This window comes from Pituophis catenifer, unplaced genomic scaffold (assembly GCF_029215685.1).
Source record: "Pituophis catenifer annectens isolate HBS135680 unplaced genomic scaffold, rPitCat1.0.hap2 SCAF_1, whole genome shotgun sequence".
In the NCBI taxonomy this organism is placed as follows: Eukaryota; Metazoa; Chordata; class Lepidosauria; order Squamata; family Colubridae; genus Pituophis; species Pituophis catenifer.
The window spans coordinates 246,583,378-246,608,393 of NW_027256881.1; the positions used below are offsets into that span (position 1 = coordinate 246,583,378).

The 25,016-nt window shown below is 40.1% G+C and overlaps 1 protein-coding gene across 1 annotated transcript in view; it reads right to left on the reverse strand.

Annotated features, from left to right (window-relative positions):
* The window catches only part of DUSP8 (dual specificity phosphatase 8), a 95,888-nt gene that overhangs the window by 53,899 nt on the left and 16,973 nt on the right, over positions 1–25,016 (reverse strand). Inside the window, exon 2 of the mRNA XM_070957406.1 lies at positions 15,867–16,005. Coding sequence (XP_070813507.1) covers positions 15,867–16,005 — 139 coding nt within the window. The remainder of the gene's footprint in view (positions 1–15,866; positions 16,006–25,016) is intronic.

The following is a 25,016-nucleotide window of genomic DNA, read 5'->3' on the forward strand; positions in this document are numbered from 1 at the left end:
CGGGAGTAGGGCGGTATACAAATCAAATAAAACTAAACTAAAACTAAACTATATCCCCATTTGCTTAACTATCAATTTAGCTGTCTGAAATCTTGTTATCCTTCTATACCTAAGAAAATTTGATCAAAATTACTTTTGTGTGCTTGTTTGCTTTTCACCAGAATATTTTTCCACTTTCATTTTTAGAATACTAACCGCAGTAAAAGATTAAAAGATTTTTGATAATGTAAGATACATGTGATCCACATTAAAATGCAAACTCAAGAGTGTTACGCATAAAAGGAAGCATGCATTGCAGGCCCAATTATGATTTCTTTAAAATATAGCCTCTTGGTTTCCAAACCTGTCTGTGCAAGGGAGAAAAGAAAATCATATTCCCTTGTTCCTCTTCTCTGTTACTTTTAAGATTACATTTTTATTCAAAATGGGAGGAAAGTATCCACTGATTAGCATGTTGATCTGGGAACCTAACAAACAGCAATAACACATAGCAATAGCACTTAGAATTATATACTGCTTCACAGTGCTTTACAGCCCTTTCTAAGCAACTTACAGAATCAGCACGTTGCTCCCAACAATCTGGGTCCTCATTTTACTGACCTCGGAAGGATGGAAAGCTGAGTCAACCTTCAGCCACTTAGACTCGAACTCCTGGAGTGACAGTGAGTTAGCCTACGGTACTGCATTCTAACCACTGCACCACCATGATCAAAAAGACCATAAATATCCAACTTTATGATCAACCAAAAAAATTAAGCCAGCTTGTTTACTTAAGCATTTACAAATATAGAAATTAAAGTCTCTTTAATTTCTGAAGCAAGCTTGATTCTGAAAATGACTTCATAAGCACAAAGGAGCTTTCCCACTCCAAATTATTTGATTCTAATTACACATTTTGAAATTATTCCATTATGGAAATCAGCTTTTCACTTTAAGTACTAGCCTGATAAAGGCAAATGACAAAGAATTTTATACAAGCAAGTAAGTTATTAGAGGTGAGATAGAGAACTCTGTGCATAATGCAGAAGCTAAGTATACAGACAGAAGGGGGGGGATAACCTCCCCCATATTTAGCACAGAAATTCAGTAAAATATTGGAAATGGGAAAGAGCTTTCTATCCTTCCTTATTGACAAAAGGCTACCAATATGGCTATTCATAAGTAAAGACACATCACATTATATATTTGATTTTATTTCAAAAAAGACTGCCTAAGAACGCAGCAGCCCAGCACTGACAGATGCCTCTATTTACTATACATAATTTGTATGTTGATATCTGGTTTGCAATAAGATGCAACAACCAAGGTTGGCTACCAAATAGCATGATTAATTGACAAAGTGCCAAGTAATAGAACTATATAACTTCCTAAATTACATACAGAACCTTGTCTTTTTGAAACAATATTGTCACCCATCTTTTCTGGCTAGCAAGTCACTCCTATTTTGTCATATGCAGATGAAGTAACCAGATATACTTTGCTTGATTCTTTCCGCTCAACCTGCTGGTGTCTATGGATGTGTAAAATCTGTTTCACATCTTAGGATTTAGCAAAACTAAAGCAACAGGAAAGCAATAAATTCTGGATGAAGACTGACAGTGTAAGTCAGTTGGTTATTACAGGTTTGTTTTTTTTTAATTCACCTTCTTCTGTCCAGACTCCAGCTTTTTTCCCCTTTACTCTTTGGAGCCTCAGAAATTAAGAAGAGCATTTTCTCTGGCATGTTTTAACAGGTTGTTAGCAGCACTGAGGAAAAGGTATTTCTTGAATGGAAGGCCACACCTGGTTGGGCCAAGTAGAATCTTTAGCCTCCACTGTAACAACTATTCGGATTAAAATAAGTCGATCTACCTTCATTCTCTCCCTACTAGCTGAATTCCCTGGGCATACTGATGATTTGCATGCATGTTATTTATTAGCAGGCAGAAATGCTCATCACACAGAGAAGGTTGCTAAGCTTCCTGCTACTCTTCATTATCTTCAAAGGTTAATGATTGCTCAATGTGCAACATAATTATCGGGTTGCTAATGGTCCTTATCATTTTACTTTTAATTCAGTCTAAAATATTTTGTTTTTGTTTTATGCCTTTTCCTATAATGATAGGATATGCTTTTTTTCTACTGATCTTATAAATCTTCATAAAATGAAAGGAAAGCTCTCTCTTTAGTACAAACATCCCCGATCAAGAGCTCTTCAGACGTATTGACATTTCCAGTCAGAGAAAGGAGACTTAGCTATTCATGATGGGGATGATGGGCATGGTTGTCCAATACACCTGGAAGGTACCAAGTTGCATTTTTAGAACATGGGAGGGAGCTCATTCAATTTTAATAAGCTTTGAGTACAATACCAGTGATGGGTTTCAATTTTTTTTTACTACCGGTTCTGTGGACGTGGCTTGATTGGCGTGGCATGGCTTGGTGGGTGTGGCAGGGGAAGGATACTGTAAAATCTCCATTTCCTCCCAATCAGCTGGGACTCAGAGGCAGAGAATAGATCGGGGCAGGGCCAGTCAGAATTTTTACTACGATTCTCCAAACTACTCAAAATTTCTGCTACCAGTTCTCCAGAACTGGTCAGAACCTGCTGAAACCCATCTCTGGTAGATACCAGGGATGAAATCCAGCAGGTTCTGACAGGTTCTGGAGAACCGGTAGCAGAAATTTTGAGTAGTTTGGAGAACCGGCAAATACCACCTCTGGCTGGCCCAGAGTGGGGTGGGAATGGAAATTTTGCAATCATCTTCCCCCAGGAGTGGGGTGTGAATGGGGATTTTGCAGTATCCTTCCCCTGGAGTGGGGTGGGAATGGAGATTTTGCAGTATCCTACCCCTGCCACGCCCACCAAGCCACGCTTACAGAACCGGTAGTAAAAAAAATTGGATTTCACTACTGGTAGATACCAAATATTATCAGTTGCCTCAAATGAAAGTTAAGCCACCTTCCCATTATCTTTGCAATAAGTCAAGAAGCCCCTTCAAGCATTCCCTACCATGTGATCAAGAGCAGTGTCCCAGCTGGATTCATCCCCTTCCCCCTCACTGGAGTAAAGTCTGCAGAAGGGAAATCTGCCAGACACATGGAGACTTCCTCCGTGACAAGGAGCCTTGATTGTTTAAGGATCCAGAGCATGGGGAGCATTTGGCTGTGTTCTCCTTGGCAGACATGCCCTGAACATGTGGACAGCAGGAGATGCAACTGTTAATTAATTATTGGGGGGAAGGGAGGGCAAGCATACCTGAACAGGGCTCATGATTGAATATCTCAATATTAAAACCAGTATCCCATTAGGAAAAGGAACTCGGTTTCAGTGTATTTTTGCATTTTTAAATTGCAATGGATTCACATATCCAATTTTAGCTGTGGAACATCAAGATCTCTACCTGTTCCTGTTAAGACTGCTTTTCAACAGAAAAAAGGTTCATATATCTGACCTAAGGCTGCATTTTGAAAGGAATACTATATATATCAAGGAAAGTTTATGTAAGGCCATTCTCTGAAAAGGAAGCAGATGTGAAAATTGTGAATAGTCGTAGGTACCCACACAATATCTTAAGGCACATTTTTTGGTGCATGACATGAAGCTACAAGCCCCAGACCACCCAAGCAGGGACCCATTTAATTTACTTTAATAGCCTACTTTCCGTATTAGACAAAAGAGGAAATTTTGTGCATTGGGGTCTGTGTGTGTGTGTGTTAGAAATCTCAGCCTGCCTATTAAATTTTCAGCAACTTTTTTCTTGCTTTGAGTCATGCTTTCCACATAAAATGCAGCAGCCGTGACCCACTGTTCTACATTTCAGTCCCTTTCCTCCAACCAGCACATTAGTGGTCTGCATTTGACATTAGCGAATTGACAGGCTCCAGGGCATGCAGCTCATGACGCCACAGCAAAATCTCATAGATGAGCACTTGCCAAAACCTCAGGAAGGAAATTAACAGCAACTTCTGGGAACAGGCTGCCTCCCTTCCCTGAATGAAAGAGAACAGTCCATGGATGTGCGCATGTGCACGGGCATATCCAACGGAGAAACAGAGTACGTAGGTACATACATATATACATACATACATACATACATACATACATACATACATACATGCAAGCTGGGATAAATGAATGCAAAATAGAAAAGCACCATCTTTACTGACACAAGTTCTGCTGAAGATACCAAATACAAGGACACCTTCCCTTCTCATTTATACTGAAGTTTTCTTTAAAATGCATCCTACTGAATTCTACTTTTCCTCTAGGAGTTAATGGGGGGGGGATACCAGTGGGGGTGTTCTATGCTGGGGGGGTTGTTGATGGCGTAGAGAGAAGATTCCCACCCCTGTATCACCCATCCTCTTGGTTTTTAGTCTCCATGGAATTCTTATTAATTGCAATCATTTCATATGATCTTTTTCATAAGTAAGCCACCGAGAGTCCCTTCAATAGTGAGATGGATAGCATATAAATGTAATAAATAAATAAATATTTTCCCCCTCTTAGGACAATGAATCAGAGAGCCAAGGTTGCGCAATGGTTAGAGTTCAGTACTGCAGGCTACTTCAGCTGACTGCTAGCTGCAGTTCGGCAGTTCAAATCTCACCGGCTCAAGGTTGACTCAGCCTTCCATCCTTCTGAGGTGGGTAAAATGAGGACCCAGATTATTGGGGGCAATATGCTGACTCTGTAAACCGCTTAGAGAGGGCTGTAAAAGCACTATGAAGTGGTATATAAGTCTAAGTGTTATTGCTAATCAAGGTAGAGGAATAGCATAGCCATTATCCATTAGCAGATCACTGGTTACAGCGAAAGTCACTTTCTTCTGATTTCTACTCCCACCCTTGTTGTCTTCAAAAAGGAACTCTGAATTTAAGATGATACATCCAAAAAAAAAAAAAAAAGCAAGACAAATCTGTCTCTGCTTTCATATTCTCAGCAAACTGAAGACAATCCTACCATTTCAAAAGTCTATTATTTGTAGGGGAAACAAAGTTCTCCTTTCCAGTCAACATAGTAACGCCATTTTATAAGTTCTACCATTGCTCAAGGAATACAGGAAAGGTAGAATTGGTGGCTCAGATGAGTGGTTTTTTCTCATAGTAAAAGCAAAAATCCAGTGAAAGAGAAATGAAGGGAAAAATGACAGCGGCAACTTATAGCCAAGTACTGCAGGGTGACAAAAAATGTATATACATTGAGAATTAAACTGGTCCACCTCTAATAGAAACTTGCTTGTTATTTTCAGCTGGGCTCTGGTTACGTATTTTATTAACATGCTTCCTCCCCACCCTGCTGGCCTGGAAAAAGCAGAAAGAATGTCTATGAATCAGGATTAATCACAACAGGTTTCAGATGTGCTTGTCCTGCCCCACCTATTCAATAAGCTGATGTAAGATCCCATGTTGTACAATATATACAGAGTTGCTTGACCTCATTTCATACCGGCGTGACTTTGCAATAGTGGCTCACACTCTGCCTGTGCCAGTTCTCCTGCAAGTAGGAATTGCTATCGTGTGAAATTCTTCAGAGCACAATAAACGCACTCACTTGAATCACTGTTCCACTTACTCTCCACCTTTGAGTTCTGCAACAATCAAACCAAAGGCAACTTGAGGTCTGGGCAGCAGGCTGTAAAGCCTTAATTACAGATATAATCTTCCTTAGGCTGGTAGTTATTTTAATACTTTCTATAGTAGAAGCAGTAAGCATCTTTAGGCAACACAATCGGATAATGAAACTCTGGGAAGCAGTACTATTGCAGAGCAGAACCTCCTGATAAAACACTACTATTTACGTTGTCCTTTTTGTGTACAAAAAGGAAAGAAAGGAAAACAAATCTGCTTGTCAAAAACGTTACAACTTGACGGCGGGACTATTCTCCATAGATGAAACCTATACTCATAAAATACAGGTTTATTCCAGAATGTTGAACTGGTAGATACTATAGCCTAGAACAGTGATGGCGAACCTTTTTGGCACTCAGTGCCCAAACCGGAACGTGTGCGTGTGCCAGAGCACCGAAAACCCGAAGACCAGCTGGCTGGCGCGGATGCACGTGCCAGCCAGCTGGTCTTCAGGTTTCCAGCACACGCATGCACGCTAGCCAGTTGGTTTTTGCATGTTTTTTGGGTGTTTTTTGCTGTTTTGGGGGCCATTTTCAGGCTGTTTTTCAGGCCGTTTTGCACCCAAAATAAAAAAGCCTGAAAACAGCCCCAAAAAGGCCCCCAAAAGGCCCAAAAAATGGCCTGTGTGCACCAGAAACTAGAAGAGCAGCTGGCAATGGTGTGCATGCCCACAGAGAGGGCTCTGCGTGCCACCTCTGGTACATGTGCCATAGGTTCACCATCACGAGCTTAGAATCATTGCTTGTTTGTACACCAAGGGGGAATATCATTAATGTCATTCTTTTTTATTTATTATTATGAAATTTATTTGCCGCTCATCTCGTATCCAACAACCCTGGACTCCTTATAAAGATTTTGGGGCTTTATTATTTTGTGAATACATGTAAACCACTGGGCGTCCTTATAAAACTGCAGTACAAAAATATGGCAATAAATAAAAAGTGAAAATGTTGGGACTTGAATTATGCTGGTGAATACATCCTTAATATTTTTGAGAGATTTTTTTAAATGCACACTGTTTTCCACATATTCACCTTGCATCATCATATTTTTCCTATGAGCTCATACATAATATAACACTATCCCCACCCCATCTACATTATTATGCATTCATTCCATCTTGATAAACATAGTATTGCAACAATAGAGTTGTACTCAAAAACAATCATGCTGGCCCAAGTCCAGCATCAAATGTGATCATGCTGGCTAGGAAAGTTTAATTAAGTTGTAAACAGAATTCTGTAATCCAGTGCTCTTCAGTTCATGATGGAAGTTATATACTGCAGGACATCATGAGTTGCATTTAAGTTAATTTTATTTGATTGTAATACCTGATTACATGTTATCAAGATAATTGCACTCAACAGGCTTTTCGAGACTATTATTCTTCAAACCGAATAAGGCTTTCCCATAATTATCTCTTGTATGCAATAAGGAAAGCCCTGATGAGATATGATATCTCTGCATGTGCCCATGTGAAAAACAATCATCTTATCACAACACAAAGTCCTTCAAAGGGCTTCAGCACCTTCTGGTCAGTGTAAAATTCAGAGGACTTCCTGTTTTAAGTTGTGAATAAGTCTAAATGCTTTAGGGCAATGATGGCTAACCATCACGTGCCAAAAGCGGGGGGAGCGGGGCGGGTGTCACTCGTGTATGTGCCCACACCCATAATTCAATGCACCCCACTCCCTCGCGCATGCGCATGCAACCCCCCCACGCTCCCCATGCTTTTGGCACGCGATGGCACGTTGGGCCTTCTTGGAGCCTGGGGAGGGCGAAAACGGCCTTCCCCACCCCCCTGAAGGCTGGAAACAACTGAAAAATCAGTTGGCCAGTGCGCACATGGAGATGAGCTAGGGCTGTGATGGCGAACCGGTGGCCATCTCTGGAGACGCAGAGCCATATCTGTGGGCACATGAGCGTTGGATTAGCTTGGCTCCAGCTCACATGTGTGTGCCAGTCAGCTGATTTTTGGGCCTTCTAGGCCCACTGTAAGTCGGGAAACGGGCCGTTTCCAGCCTCTGGAGGGCCTCCAGGGGGTGGGGAAGGCTGTTTTCACCCTCCCGAGGCTCCAAGAAAGCCTCTGGAGCTTGGGGAGGGCAAAAAACAAAGCTACTGAGCCCAGCGGTAACCTTTTTGCCATTGCATGCCAAAAGCAGGAGGGCGGAGCATGGGGGGCATTGAATTATAGCTGTGGGCATGCATACGCACGACCCCCCCCCTGAGCAACCCCCACTTTTGGCACGTGACGGCAAAAAGGTTAGCCTTCACTGAGCTAGGGCAATGCTCGCATGCCCACCGATATGGCTCCGTGTGCCACCTCTGGCACGTGTGCCATAGGTTTGCCATCACAGCTTTAGGGTATAGCAAAATTTAGGGTAAGGCTAAACAAAGTCTATCTTCAGCATTATTATTTCTTTTTAAGCAAGCTGTTACATGGAAGGAAGGAAGGAAGGAAAGGAGGGTTATATACAGTGGTGGGCTGCCCCCGGTTCGCACCAGTTCTATAGAACCAGAAGTAAAACCGGTGGGAGGCTCCGCCCACCGATCCCGATGTCATCAAAACACTTCTGCACTTGCGCAGAAGAGCACACGCACGCATGAGCGAAGCGAGCACGCACGGCCCCATTGCAAACCAGTAGTAAAGATAAGTAGAACCCATCCCTGTTATATACCTACCTAAATGGAGACATAAGACAATTCCTCACTTAGTCTATAAGTCCCCCATGCGGCTCCCAGCTATTTCTTAAGCCAACTTCAGGCATTCCAGTCCGGATTGCAATGGTTTGGCACAGGGCTGGCCTGATACTCAGTCTTTGTGATGGTCATTGCAAGACCAGATTTTGGGGCAGGGAATGGGAGCCTTCCTGTGTGGATTTGCATATCAGAGCCTGCCTTTTCCTTTCTTTCCTAATCCCCATACTTTTCCTTTCTCAGATGTTTACATATATGAATGTTATATACTAATACCACTCTATAAAGCCCAGTAAGACCACCTAGAGTATTGCATCCAGGTTTGGTCACCACACTATAAAAAAGATGTTGAGATTCTAGAAAAAGTGCAGAGGAGAGCAACCAGGATGATTAGGGGACTGGAGACTAAAACATATGAAGAACGGTTACAGGAACTGGGCATGGCTAGTCTAGTGAAGAGAAGGACCAGGGGAGACATGGTAGCCGTTTTCCAATATTTGAGGGGCTGCCACAGAGAGGAAGGGGTCAAGCTGTTTTCCAAAGCATCTGAAGGCCAGACAAGGAATAATGGATGGAAACTGATCAAGGAGGGATTCAACCTAGAAATGAGGAGGAACTTTCTGACAGTGAGAACAATCAACCAATGGAACAGCTTGCCTTCGGAAGTTGTGGGAGCTTCATCACTTGAGACTTTCAAGAAAGGATTGGACTGCCATTTGTCAGAAATGGTGTAGGGTCTCTTGCTTGAGCGGGGGTTTGGACTAGATGACCTATAAGGTCCCTTCCAACTCTGTTAATCTGTTATTTTACACACAATCATACCCCCTCCTTTGAGGGATGAAGGGAGACTGATCTATCTACCCATCCACCCATCTACATATCTACCCTCTACTCTCTTCCATCTACCATCTACCCACCTATCATCTATCTCTATTCATCCATCCACCCCATTGTACATGCCTACACTCAGGAAATGGTGAGTAGCCCTTATTGATGATGTGCTTAGCAGAATGTGAATTCAGTATTCTGACAGAATATTGTTAATTTCAAGCCACAGAGGGGCTGCAAATGAGATGTCAATGATTCTGTAGGAGATGGGGGGGGGGAAAGATGTTTTTTGTTTAATCATTTCCTACGGAGAGTTGAATAGAAATGAAAAAAACCTTTAACTAAACCTAACTCCCAGCAGGACTAAGTATTAAAAAGACCAGCTGGATAGAATTTGAGCAACTGATTGCTTTCTTCAAGAATATAATGTCTGAATAGAGCAGATAATTGTATATATGAAGGGCTTTTGAGAGGTGGAGTAGAAGTTGTAATGCACTATCAACAGGCATATGGCTTAAATAGCTGAAAATATATACCTCTCATTGAGAATTACACCTAAAGGTCAAGATTAAATGAACAAACTTCCTGAACTTGTGCCCTCTAGAACTAAAATCCTAGAATTCAAAGCCAGCAGAGAAAATAGTAGGCAAAGTGATAGAAATACTCCACACAGGGAAAATCCGGGGTGTGTGTGTGTGTGTGTGTGTGTGTGTGTGTGTGTGTGTGTGTGTTGTTGGTGTTGGTGTTTTAAAAAAACCAACAACCTAAGTTCCCTCTCCTCTTTATTTCTCCATTTCCTTATTTACACAGTGGAACTCCCTCTGCAAAAATCTCCTTGTAGCTGGCCCTCAAGTTGTTGTACCACATCTATTTTTTCTTGACCAACAATAATCTGAAGAATGAATACAGCATTCTTCCGTCTATGAAAAAAAAATGCCCTTATTTTGTAGCGGTTATAAATGTGTAGAATTTGTGGAGTTTCTAAACAAGTTACTTACAACAAAATTATCATTGTTGTTTTTTAAAACATCAATTATATACCTGTTAATGGATAGATCCCTTCTGGCCAAAGGTCAAAGTGATTAATTTTCAGCAAAATAAAAAGGGAACACTAGATTCCCCAAGTTCCTGCCCTGTATTAATTTATTCTGGTTTTAATTTGATTATGTCAAGATACATACCAAATAAACTGCATTTCTCTCTGCTTTATGATACGATCATATTTCCTGTACAGTATCAATTAGAAATCTAATGCAGATATAACTATACAGAATAGGTTGCTTCTAGATGAAAGAAAACTGGACTAGACAATTTATTTGTACAGAATACATCAACCATTCTTTATTTAATGCCAATTAATGTAAACATTGAATAACTGTCCATAAGTAACTTCATGCTTTTCCATACTTATATCACATCATCCAGTACAGCTCATTATATAAACTACAAGTAGCAGGTGACCAAATAAAAATGTTCCTACTGTTTCAGAAGTGTGGTTCTTGAGTTATAACCACTCACTCAGTGATCATTCAAATTTGCGGTGGTGTTGAACAAGGGGGAATTACAACTGGTCCTCAGAGTTCTACCTGTCTCACTATCCTCATAGTCACATTAATCAATTTCCAAAGTTCCCTGCTGACTTCCATCAGGTCAATGGGGAAGCCAGCAGGAAGTAGGAAGTCGTGATCATGTCGGACCTTTCCTTGCTTAATGACCCCTTCAGTCCTTGCTTAACGCTGGCAAATGGGACTGTTGGAATTGATATCGCTAAGCTACTCAGTCACATGGCATTGTACTTTACAACCATGGCACATAACGAGAACAATTCCGATACCAATTGCCATTGTAACTCTAGGACTACACCTTTTTTATACACATTCAAGAATGAGACCAAACAACCTATAAAATGTACTTCTAACCTTGATCAAGATATCAATGGAATGAATGAGTACTTTGATTTCCCTCTGACTTGTTCTTCCTCTAACTACTTGGACAATTTCATTCATATTTGCCTCCTGCTCATAGCTTGCTAGTACTAGAGTTTCATGCACTCTGCAGAAAGGCGATAACTACAATAACAGCCACATGGACTGTGGAAAGGCTAAACTGTCCTCACCAACCCTGATTCATTACACCAATACTCATATCATCACCCTTCCTTTTTCTCTTTCCAAAAAGAACTCACTCTTTATTTTAAGAGCGCTGGAAGAAATCCCTGCTTGGTTGCTCATTCATTCATTCATTCATTCATTCATTCATTCATTCTGTAAATATTAAGTTAGTCAGGTAGGGCTGAATCAGAGGAGGAGATGTCTACTTACCCTAGTCCCTAAAACCTTTTCTGCTGCACATGTGAATACACATACCTTGTTTTCCCAAAAATAAGACCCTGTCTTAAATTTTTTGAACCCTGAAATAAGCGCTTGGCCTTATTTGCCATGTGCTCAAAAGCCCGATTGGGCTTATTATCAAAGGATGTCTTATTTTGGGGGGAAACAGGGTATATTCAAAGCAGTAGTGGTTTTCACTTACCTTTGCTACTGGTTCAGAACTGTGAGCGTGTTTGCGTGTGGTGCTTCTGCGCATGTGCAGAACCTTCTGCGCATGCACAGCGCATCCGTGATGATGTCGGTGGATGGGTGGAGCCTCCCACCCCCACCGCTGCTACCAGTTTCCCCGAACCAGGGCGAACTGGTAAAAACCCACCACTGATACAAAGACTCTCAAAGAACTGAACTGTGCATTTCCTGCTCCATAAAGGTAGCTATGCTAGTGTATCTGGACCTGATACCAAACTGCAACACAAATAAGGGAAAAGAAAGAAAGAAAAGAATTCAGTTCGCTATGGCATGGCATAATGACTTGTTGTTATATAACATAATGATTTGTTATCGTGTTGTTCATGTTAGCAATTATATTATGCTCAGTTGTTTAGCATGGGCCACACAGATTCCAGTGGATGAACAACACTACCCTCTACTGGGCAAAAATAATTTATCCCAGGTGATTTTTAGAAGAGGCCTTCTTGGAGGACACCACCTAGATAACAATCTTTTCCTAAATACGTCACTTCTTTTCACTATGATGAATGGCAAACAATCATATGACCAAATCTGAGATGGACGGCTGTAGACTCTTATTTCACTCAAGCTGCCCTCTATTTTATTTCTCCCCCAGGATATGGGAACTCAGAGATATTTACAGTTGAACTTCAAGACCCATCAGATCATTGGAACTGCCTGTTAATCGACCAGCACTCCATCGAGCCTGATTTAAGCCAGTGGTATCAAGTTGTGATAGCCAATTCCCCATGTTTTATTTTATACCACCCCACACCCGTGCCCACATACCTAAGCACTGAGTATATTTAACTCATATATGAATAAAAATGATGCAGATATATTATAAACACTTCACAAATATTCTCTATAATATATTGTACTATCATATATACTACTGTATATGTATTATTATATACTAATTATAGACTAATAGTCTTTATATACTATTATATACTAATAGTATATAAAGAATATTAGTATTAAAGAATATAGAATATTATATTCTATAATATACTAATGCTATTATATACCATGTGGTGGGGACCGGCTGTGCATGCGTTTAAATATTTTCGGGGGTGGTGGTGGTTATTTTTAGGGAGAGCTTATTTTCATGGGGGGGGGTTGTTATTTCATTCTGTAAATATTAAGTTAGTCAGGTAGGGCTGAATCAGAGGATGCTGCATATGTGAATACACATACTGTGTTTTCATTCGTTCATTCATTCATTCATTCATTCATTCATTCATTCATTCATTCATTCTGTAAATATTAAGTGTCAGGTAGGGCTGAATCAGAGGAGGAGATGTCTACTTAACCTAGTCCCTAAAACCTTTTCTGCTGCACATGTGAATACACCTACCGTGTTTTCCCGAAAATAAGACCCTGTCTTATATTTTTTTGAACCCTGAAATAAATGCTTGACCTTATTGCTATGCGCTCAAAAGCCCAATTTGGCTTATTATCAGGGGATGTCTTATTTTCGAGGAAACAGGGTATTATATTACAGTATATAGTAGCATTAGTATGTTATAGAATATACTATAAAAGAGTATTAATATATAACAGTATAATATACATACAGTAGCATATATGATAGCACTATGATATATTGTAATTCCAGCAATATAATATTCAATTGAAATAAAGACTTCAAAGCACAAAAGGATGAATGTCATTAACCACTACAATCAGAAAACCTTACATGAAACAAACCGCAGCTTCTATTATTTTCGAGAATAATTTTCAAAATAAGCATTAATTCCTGTTTAAGAAAAGGTGATAGAAGCAGAAAGCAGGATACCCTCCACCCGTATCAGTTTCACAGACCCAGGCCAGACATCCAGATTTCAAGCACCCTGTTATTAACACAGCTGCCTGCAATTTACTGCTGGTTCGAATCTCTCCAAGGCTCAAGGTTGACTCAGCCTTCCATCCTTTCTAAGGTAGGTTAAATGAGGACCCAGTTTGTGGGGGCAATAAGCTGACTTTGTATAAATATACAAAAGTATGAAGGCTATTGCTTAATGCACTGTAAGCCGCCCTGAGTCTCCGGAGAAGGGCGGCATATAAATCAAATTAAAAAAAAAAAAAAAAAAAAAAAGACTGATAGCACTTGCAGAGATAATCCAAAAGATATTGTCATATGAACTCTCCATGCCGCCGGAAAAAATGCATTCCATGTTTTTCCACCATTTAAATTTCAGACTGATGAAAATACTTTGAACTCAATAGTCATCATGTATCCCCACTTTAATCTCAGTAGTTAACCATCACTTTAAAAAAAAAACCTGTGGCTTTGCAGAACATAAAGCTTTTCCTCTGGAATTTTAATGCAATTCCTCTTCAAGACAACCTGTTTACATAATAGCACATCACCTCGGCAGCTGTCACTATGGTAAAATTAGGTTCCCCACCCTGCTTCAGAATGGAAACTACTATTAGTGGCCACATTCCACTTCAGACAATATTATCTTTTTGACAGCAAGCAGGAAAATAAACGAAGAACAAAATCACAATATGGGAAAAAAGGACAATTTCTGAGACTCTTTGTTAAATGCGGATTTAACAAATTTCATGTTTATAAAAAATACCAAATGTGGGATATACATAAAATATTCAGGGTTTGTTCCATATAAATTATAAAATGCAACGATTCTCTGTCCCTTATCACTATCATTTGGACCAGCAATGCTTCCTCTCTGACTAAAATTAACCAAGATGTCATAAGCACACCAGGAAATTCATGTGCAGATAACTCTTGTGTAAGTGACACCTGGGACTGGCAACTTGGTCATTAAGTGAAGCAATTGTTAAATGACACCATGACTGTGCTTATAATTTTACTTCAGCTTTTTTTTGCTTTATAGACCTGCAAAAGTTGTAAATGCGAGGATTGGTCGCAAAATTACTTTTTTTATCATTGTCATAAACTGCAAACAGCCTTTAAACAAGGCAGTACTATACAAGGATTTATTTATTTTATTTATTTATTAGAATTTGTCAAACAAAAACGAAAACAAGAATAAAAGAATAAAAATACAATGACAGGGATGATAGGCATGTTACTGCACTTATACACGCCTCCTCTACTGACCACTTAAGTATGATGTAAGGTCCACGGAAGTCTATTTGTGATTGAAACTGTGAAAATTTGTAGCTGAAACAACTGAATCAGGTAGAATGTTCCAGACTTTGACAACTCTATTACAGAAATCATATTTTTTACAGTCAAGTTTAGAATGATTTACATTGAGTTTAAAGCAGTTGTAGCGCACATATTGTTGCGATTAAAACAAAAAAAGTCATTTACAGGTAAAACATTACTATCTATAATTTTGTATGCAATACCTAGGTCTGACCACAAACGACGCAATTCTAAGTTATCCAAACCGAGAATTTCCAGCCTAGTAGCATAGGGAATTATATTGTGTACAGAGGAGTGCAAGACTTTTCTCGTGAAATACTTCTGAACCCGCTCGATTGTACTGATGTCAGATATATGGTGGGGATTCCAAACAGTAGAACAATACTCTAAAATTGGTCTTAGATTATTGTAATATTTTTCATTTCGTTCTGCCCTCAATGATTCTGCAGGACTACTTCCCTCCGACTATATCTGCTTGACCATAAGACCTGACAGAAAAATGTGCTTCAGTCCTTTCTATGGAAGTATCACATAGTGGTATCCAGATGTGCTTTCTCTGTTACAACACATCCTTGTGCAACATCACCACTTCCCTTGACCCTTTCCTGACTCCCTAAGGCCCTGGAAACCCGGCTCTTCCACCAGGCATTGGACTTGAATGCAAGATGAGCTCATCCAGACAAAAAGACCCTGAATGAGATATGCATTGGCTAGCCTTGGTGAATTCTTATTTCTTTAATTACTCCATTGTTCTTTTTCCATTCTAGATGTTTATTGTATTATATTTTCTAGTTCCTTGTTTTTGTCCTCCTATCAACTGAAAGATTTTAAGATTGCTTTTTTTACAAAATTGGATGGCCCTACCTACCTGCACAAGGGCATACTAAATAGCAAGGTAAGGTATCCAGCATTTTTCTTCCACCATTTTACCAAAGTCTGCATTGACATGGACACAGGTTTCTGCCTTTCAAGGATATGAAAAAAAAATTCAGCCCACCACCCCAACTGCTGCCAAATCCTACCTGTGAGGATGGAGACACTGTGGAAGCAACTATCCAGCTTGCCCAGAAGAATAGATAGGAAACTGTCGGTTGCCAATCCATTTACATCCCTTGTACTCTGATCATAGACCACAACATCTTGGTGTTTCTCTGCCTCCACCTGCAAGAGTAGCATCAAAAGAAACATGTGAGAGGATGCAAATGGTACTCAAAACATACAAATGTTAGAGAGCTATCAAACACGTATGAAAAACAATTGAAAATGTCTTCACTATTCCTCTCCAGACATATAATATTCCTATGACATCTCATTATCTAAAAACGAACCCAGAAGTTTAAAAATACAATTATGACTTCCATAAAGGGGAAGCGGAGGGAAAGAAAGACAAATTTTGCTTCCTATCACAAAGGCAAAGTGAAACTGAATGCCATGAAAAACAATAGCATTGTTTGTTTATTGTTGTGTTCTTACTGCAGGGAAAGAATTATTTGTAGATTAAAAACAAAACAAAACAGAGTATTAGTTTAACTTGATTGATCTGGATATTATGCGAGGGCAGGGAGAATTAATTCATTTAAGGTAGAAAAATAAACCATAATTATTCTAATGCTTATATAGAACTTTGAATGTAAATTGAAACCTATGTAAGGAATGTATTTGTTGTGTTCCTTTGTGGACGGATTCTTCATCCAGATTGTTAAAAAGTGTTTTTCAGAGCCAAAGCAGAAACAAACCTTGCACATTCTAGATTGCAGGTCATTCCCCCATATTAGAATTAACTCTTCTTGTCCACCTGGCTGGGCATCAGTTACTTTCTCAATATGTTTTAGTAGTATAGGATCTTTTGGGTATGGCATATACTCAAAATGTAGTCCCCTGAGGACTGGGAACAGAGAAGAAGGTTAGCAGATTTCTTTAACACAAAATAACCAAGCCAGCCTCATTTGTGTCGATTGCACTGATCTCTACAGAAAAGCAGATAAAGGATTCACCAGCATTAAAATTGCATGAATACATCAGTGCTCCCCAGGTAGAGACAAAAGGGGATTCTTCATGATGTCAAGGCGCATGGCATACCCAGGCAATGAGATGAATAGTCTAGGCAGAGAGCAAGGCACAGGCAAGGGTTGCTGTGCCTAATGAAAGGTTAATGCATTAAAGGCTGATGAAATCCTCATAGTGCCATGGCTCAGTGCATCCACTGAATAGGCTGATCAGTGGCATACGCCGTCCTTCCGAGCTGGTGGCCTTCTGCCCTCTGGAGCAAAGCACATCTATCATTCCGCTGTCAGAGAAAGGCAGCTGCGATGAAGCAAGGTTACAGAAAGGCAGAGAGAGAAAGAAGCCAACTGCAGATAAGAGGGAGGGGGGGGGCACATAGCTCTTTCCAAGTTGTTCCATGACTACAACAATACTGGAAGGAATTTAAAATCAAGATAATTTTCATCATGCAGAAATGTTCAATGTATTATATCCCCCAAAAAAGAGAGAAAAAGTTATAGACTCAACAATGATTGAGTTATGCCCTCAACAATATTGAGTTGAAATTATTTGGAACATTTATTTATTTATAGTTGCACTCTGGAAACTCTAATGGGGCAGGGGTTTTTTATGATTCGAAAAGTGTACAAATCAACACCTAGTCCTGATCTCATGTACCTCATCACCCCATCAAAGGAGGGAAGGGAAGGAAGGAAAGGACACACCTGATTACAGAGCCCACTCAGTAATTTCTACAAAGGTTAGGGAAGACAATCAGAAATATCAATATAGCCCTTTCCCCCGACACTGAAGTGTTCACCTTACTCCTTTCCCGATCCAGGACAACTGATCCTACTATGAGTTGGAAAGTAGAGTTGCCATGTCTGCTTCCAAAAAATAGCGGACAAGCGGGGGGGAGGGGGGGTTAAGTAGTAAAAAAAAAAATACAATTAAATTATATATTTTCTTACAAACATTTTAACACGTATTAAAATAATCACTTCAAAACTTTACTTAAAATTCAAAACATCAAATATATTATAATAATATGTAAGATATTAAATTACATTTTACTTTGCTGTCGTGTGTATTTTTTATTTGACTGCGCAGCTTTGATCAATTCTTTGTGTTTAAGGAATAATTCTTTAATTTCAGTACAACGTTGAGAAATATTAAAAAATATACAAAGTTCACTTCGAACTGATGGTACAAGCAGTCGGTTACGTTCGTCAGTCCACAAATTTCCCATGACGCTGAAAATTCGTTCAACGTTTGCATTTGATACCGGAATTGATGCACTGTGCATCCTAAGATCCTTATTCTCTTAGACTGTACAGCTTTAGATTACGTACCATTTCATCATAAAGCTTTTGAATAAAAAAAATGTCCACTATTTTGTGAAAAAAAATAGTGAACATAATGTGAAAAAAGCGGACTGTCCGCTCAAATAGTGGACACCTGGCAACACTATTGGAAAGGCAGAGCCTCAGGCAAGCAGAAAAAGGCATTCTCTGCTTCCATGCAAAAGATTCTCAGGCTACAAGAATAGCTTACGCTACAATCTCATTTACCCAATGGCCATAAGAGTTGCTAGGTTGCAAGCAGAAGAAAACATGTTTACCTTCAAAAACTCCAACAAGCAGAACTAGAGACAGCTGCAACTTCTTGACTTCATCATCCCCCTCCTTTTGCATCTGTACTAGTACAGTACCCAATATATAGAAATAGGAGGTGGGGGGGAGCAGGGAATATTTAGTGTGGAATTCACAATTAACACGAGTATGGATAGGATAAATGATGGATTAATTATAGCCAGAGTTACAGCCTGCTGACTTACCATTTCAGATTTGGGGGGAAAGAGTGTATTCCATTAGTGTGCAGGTGCTACCAACACATTCCTCTTAAGACACAGGCATGCATTTCAGACAGCAAATCAGATGTGGCATCTTCACAGAATTAAATGGGCCAGTTGTGATAATGAAGCTTGATGAATGTATTGAAAATGAACAGCAAAATAAAGCTGATATGGGAACGTACTGTATACAATGGCAAATTCCTCTAATCAAGCTATTCACTAGAAAAGGAAATTTAGCACAGAGTTCACAGCATCCTAAATTGCGGAATAAATTAACAATGGCACTAGGAGCATCTTCACAGAGTTAAGAATACGATAATCCATTTGGAATAATTCCATTGGAACATATGTGACACAACCATTCCCAAGATGGTTTTCAAGTGCATTGTTATTAACTAAGGAGTGAGGAATGTATTTTTCTACAATTCCAAGCAACTAACGTTTGAAAAGGTCGTAGAAGCCCAAACAAATTCGACAACCAAGGTACCTTTCTCTGGACACAGAAGAATGGGCGAAACCCACTTGGAAATCCACACAGAAAACAGGTTCTGTTTTATTGTTTTGAATTCCCTGGACCTGTTTAAGTATGTGGAGTTGCCTGGCAACTTTCAACATATCCCTTCTGATTGACTCACGTCTGCCTGACAGCATGAAACTTCAGGGATGCTAATTTAACTCTCAATTATGACTGTCAAAACAAATCCCTATAAGAGAACTGCGGAAATAATTATCAGGCATGTCAGATTTCACTAAATATTTCCAGGGGAAAGGACTATTTGCTTTTGCTCATAATATCCAAAACTCAAGAGGAATCAAATCAAGAAGCAGAAGGATCATTGGGTATTGTCACTGGAAGGGAGAGAACTGCCCTCTAAAATACAGAGGTTTTCTAGCTGTTCCATCATTGCCAAACATGTATAATCATGCATGTATATACTTAAAATCTTGCTATCATTGCTGAAGGGATAAAATCAGAGTCCCAAAGATGCAGAGAGCATTGCTCTTATTTTATTTATTTCATTTATTTGATATGGCAACAGCACTCTCAGTCCGAAGTTATAGAACAAATATCCCTGCTGGAAAATTTTAACAAGATGGCAATATTGTAAATGTTTGTGGAGATTCTCAGTCATCCAGGTCATAGTTGTCTCAAAGATGGGGGTTTTTTTCTCCTTCCAAAGGCAACTGGATTATTTTTTCCTTAGGAAGAAGAAGAAAATGTTTCACTTCTCATCCAAAATGTTCATTTTGAACTTGAGAATCTGAGCTTTTCATCACATTAAAGAACATGATTGACTGTTTCATGTCTGTTTCCTGACATGCATGTAAGAACCTGTGTTACGTGAGAATCCTATGCAACAGGGCAGGAGTTACAGGTAGTCCTCCATTTACAACAGTTCATTTAGTGACTGTTCGAAATTACAACAACACTGAAAAAAAGTGACTTATGACCATTTTTCACACTTATGACCATTAAAGCAAAGTAAATGATCACATGATTAAAATTCAGATGCTTGGCAACTGGCTCATATTTATGACGGTTGCTGTGCCCCAGGGTCATGTGATCACCTTTTGCGACCTGCTGACAAGTCAGTGGGGAAACCAGATTCACTTAACAGCCGTGTTACTAACTTAACAACTGCAGTGATTCACTTAACAACTGTGACACGAAAAGTCGTAAAATGGGGCAAACTCACTTAACCAATGTCTCACTTAGCAACATAACTTTTGGGCTCAATTGTGGTCATAAGTTGAGGATTACCTGTAGAGTAGCATTTCAAGAGGGATGTATACAGATGATTGTTGTCATTATAAGTTTAGTTAAAAACCAGTACACATTTGGCCATGTAACATTATAAAAACACACTCAAAGGGGGCATAGAAATAATCCCTGTTTCTAGACTCAAATACGATTGTGAAAAAGGGCCATTTATGCACAGACTAGATACCCTGCTTGCTGCTACAGGTAAAAGAACACATTAACATGACAGGACTGCTCACTATGGAAGAAATTAGCAGCCTCGGAAGCAGAATTATCCTACACTTGGAATTAGGGTTGCTTGCACATGGCAAGTGCTTTGTTTGGGGCATTATTGAAGAGTTGCCGAGCAACGGCAGATAGATGCGACACAGTTTATATCTTATTAAAGTTATAGGGTTTCAGGCAACAGAAATGCCAGACAAGCTCTGGCAATGCAGAAGCAGCCTACGCTGAGTAAACACGGCGCTGCCTGGACAGAGTTCAGAAGGGCACAGGATAGCAAGAGAGGGCGGGCATGATTTGTTTCAGCTCAACAGGATCTTTTTTCCTTTAACCAGAAATGGGAGAAATGACGCCTGTTTTGGACCTTCGATTAAGAGTTAACAGTACCCTAATGCACAAGATGTCCAAGTATTTGAATACACTTGGAAGGAGAATATTTGTAGCTCAGGGTTGAAACGAGGGGTCCTTGGTGCTCTCTGAGCTTGCTTGTTTTCTTGTAGACGTTTCACTACCTAACTAGAACCTGGGAAGGGCAAAAATGCCCCCCCCCCACCGTACTGCAGGAGGCCAACTAGGCCATGGCCACGCCCACCCAGCAACCGGACAGAGAACCCCTTGCTAAAATTTTTGAAGCCCACCCCTGATGTCACCCATTCATGAAGTACAAACTCTTTTGGATTTTCCCCTCATATTCAAAAAGCCTCTTCCCTCAAGCCAAAAATATATCACCCAAATCATCCAGGTTTCAACTTCCCCACCAATTATGTTTTGCAGGTGGGGTAGAAACTAGTTTTATAAATTAGACTGAAACAAATTGATCAGATGATCTTCCTAAATGCTCTCATTCAGTGCCAAAAGTAAAAGTCAGTGAAATCTATAGGATAGCAGTATACTACCTCTCTATACCTGGTTATAATAAAGAATTTTACAAGAAACACACACACACATTGTGCTTATACCACAATGAATCAGGGTGTCATCTACCCAAGTCACTTCTGAATACTTTCTTATTTCTCAGGGCCTACAAAATGTTTTACCTCCTTTTCCCCTAGTTTCTTGCATATTTATATTAAGGCTATATTCCTTACTCTCTGCCCTCAGAGGGTTATGGCTCCGGGCATAATGAAGGAGATCCTTAATTAAGCCACTACGAGGCCTGGACCGCCTTTCAATTCTTTTCTTTTTTCTTTCTTAAAAATGCTTGCCTTTTCCCTCCAAGTACAATCTGCTACAATTTGCAGAAAGACTATTGTCTCTTCTGGGAATTTCTTCTTCTCCCAGGTTTCAATCAGGAAGGAAGATTACGTGAAGAAGCAGCCAGAGCAAGGAGAAGGAATACCGGATTCAGAAACATCCCTAAATTACACCCATGCAAAGATTTCAGTGTTAGCAACATTATAAAGCCAATTCCAAAGGCAGAGGCAACCAAGGATTTTATCAACTCAGCTTTCCTCATCAAACAGCCAAGAGAAGAGAAAAAGTGAAAAGAGGAGGAGAGAGGAGGGCTTTTCAATTAAAACAGAGGAAATTTGCAAATTAAAGAGCTACACCTTAATGTTTGCATTATGTAAAATATGTATAAGTCCGTGGTGAAATGTAAAATTTGTTACTACTGGTTCTGTGGGCGTGGCTTGGTGGGGGGGGGGGTAATGTGACTGGGTGGGCGTGGCCAACTTTTTTTTTTTTTTTTTTTTTTTTTACTGTTAAAAGCATTTTCTCTACCTCTTCGGCCGAAGAGGTTGCAGAAAAAAATGCTTTTAAAAGCCTCTGACCATCAAGCAACTCACCTGGGATCGTCAGAGGCTTTTAAAAGCATTTTTTTTCTACAACCTCTTCGGCCAAAGAGGTTGTAGAAAAAAATGCTTTTAAAAGTCTCTGATGATCCCAGCTGAGCCGCGCGATCATCAGAGGCTTTTTTTTTTTACTTTTACTTTTAAAAGCATTTTTTTTGGCCAAAGAGGTTGTAGAAAAAAATGCTTTTAAAAGTAAAAAAAAAAAAAAAAAGCCTCTGATGATCGCGCGGCTCAGCTGGGCATGGGGGGGAGCAGGGATTTTTGCTACCGGTTCTCTGAACCATCGGCCGCCATCGCTACTAGATTGGGCGATCCGGTCCAAACTGGGAGCATTTCACCCCTAGTATAAGTCATCTTCAAGGGTAATCTCCCCTTTAAGCAGTTTACATTTAATAAAGGAATAAAACTAGTGAATGAGTGAGTGAGTGTATGGCATTGGTACATGAAAGCCAGAAGTCTATAAGTTTAATACAGAATAGTAGTTTGGCTGTCTAAGATTGCTAGTTCGTTCAGTTCATGCTTGCTAGCTCACTATCTAGGGCAGTGAACTAGCTCCACATACAAAACAGCTAACGGCGTTCTGCAAGAAAGTCAGTGTCATCCAGGGCCTTTTTCTCAACCGGTTTTTGTCTCACATTCAGACTGGTCTGGTGCCAGTTGGTTTCTTGCTTCCACAAGAGTGGTACCTATTTATATACTCACATTTGCATGCTTTCGAACTACTACATTGGCAGAAGCTGAGGCAAGTGACGGGAGCTCACTCCATCCCATGGTGCTAGGGCTCGGACTGCTGGAATGCAGGAAGGTGACCTTCTCTGGTTGACAATCCCAGTATCCTTAAGCCCCTGAGCCACTGCACCTCTCAAATAATACATTAATAAAAGCTAATATGAAACCCAGAAATAAAGACAGTACAAAGCACTATACAAAATACAAACACCAGTTCCAACCAATCCCTGGACAAATTTGCTGAGGGAAAAAGTTCAGCAATTTACCATATTAATGGGGTCACAAGTAAAGATGGGATCCAACAAAGATAAACAGCAAGGCATTCAAAAAACGTGGGCCTCCAGAAGTCTCTCTCTTCTCTCCTGTTTTATCAACAGAAGCTGTTAAGTTTTGTATAGTGGTTAAGGCATCAGGCTAGAAACTGGGAGATTGTGAGTTCTAGTCCTGCCTTGGGCACAAAGGCATCTGGGTAGCCTTGGGCCAGTCATTTTCTCTCAACCCTAGTAAGGAGGCAATGGCAAACCAATTCTGAAATCTTGCATGGGATTTCCAGGCAGAAATAAAAACTGACTTGAAAGCACAAAAAAAAAAAAAAGCAGTAGCTTTCTGGAACTTCTGTTCCAGATTTTAAAGCATGGGCAAGTTGACTTGGGTGAACAATTTTCTTCAAGTTGCTTGGCTCCAAACAGTCTAAGAAATGCAAGCACTTCAAACAAGGCAGAGAAACACACTGGGAACTAATGCAACTATGTAGAATAGAGCCACAAAATCAGTCCGTCATCAAAAGCTTTCTTCTGCTTCAGTGAAATTTATGAGTCATCTTCAAAAGCAGCTCCACGAAGACTGTATTTAGCAGTGGAGCCTCTCCAGATATTCTGCATCTGGCATAAGCTGGTAAAAAGGACTCTTGGCTATCACAATCATCAATGCTTGCCAAGGAAATGCAGAGACAGTGCAGAGTCCAAGCAGCCTCTCAAACTGCCCTTTCAGGCCCTCAGGAGAAATGAAAAGCTATTCAAAATGGGTGATAAACCTCCATCAAGAACACTTAGTCTCATTACCTGTGAAATGTCAACCTTGTCAGAGATTAAATCGCCATCTATTTGTCTTCATCTACCTCAAACAAACAAACAAAAAATTCAAAGGTTTGGGTTCCATGATCTCTTCTAGACAGATAGACTGCAATGCCAGGTGGAATAGATCATCATCAGCAAACACTTCAAACCCACCTTCTGAGTTACTTTCCCTAGCAGTTTCATGCAGTGGCTGAAATGCTGAAGACAATTTTCCAGGCTCCTGCAAGTCCCCAGTGAACACCTGCTCTAGAATGGGTATCATTTGCAAAGCCCATTGACACACGTTTCTTCCCATTTTGCATTTCACAGAGTGTGCCTAACTTCTTCTCTCTCCTCTCCCTTTTCTTTAAAGTGCCGTTCTCTCAAATCACAAGTCAGAAGGCGGACTTGCTTCTTTCTGATCATTATCTACTTATACTGCTCTAGAAATAATCTGAATCTGACGACTACTAAGTAACAATTTACTCAAAAGGGAGGACTTTTTTAAGGAACTCTGGCAAGCTTTTCTTTCCCCTTCCCAAGCTTCCAATTATGTCCACAGGAAACAATAAAGGAGGGTAGGGGCCTGTCAGGAAGAATAATGGGGTAGGACAATTGTGCCTATGATGTCACCCTTCCTGCCATCTGCTATTCAGCAGCAGTTCCATTCACCTCCAACCCCTCCCCCATTATAACTACAAGACTTCATATAACAACTGAATTTGCCAGTGCCCCCCACATGTTCTTTCTCCTTCCAAGAGAAGCTGAAGGAG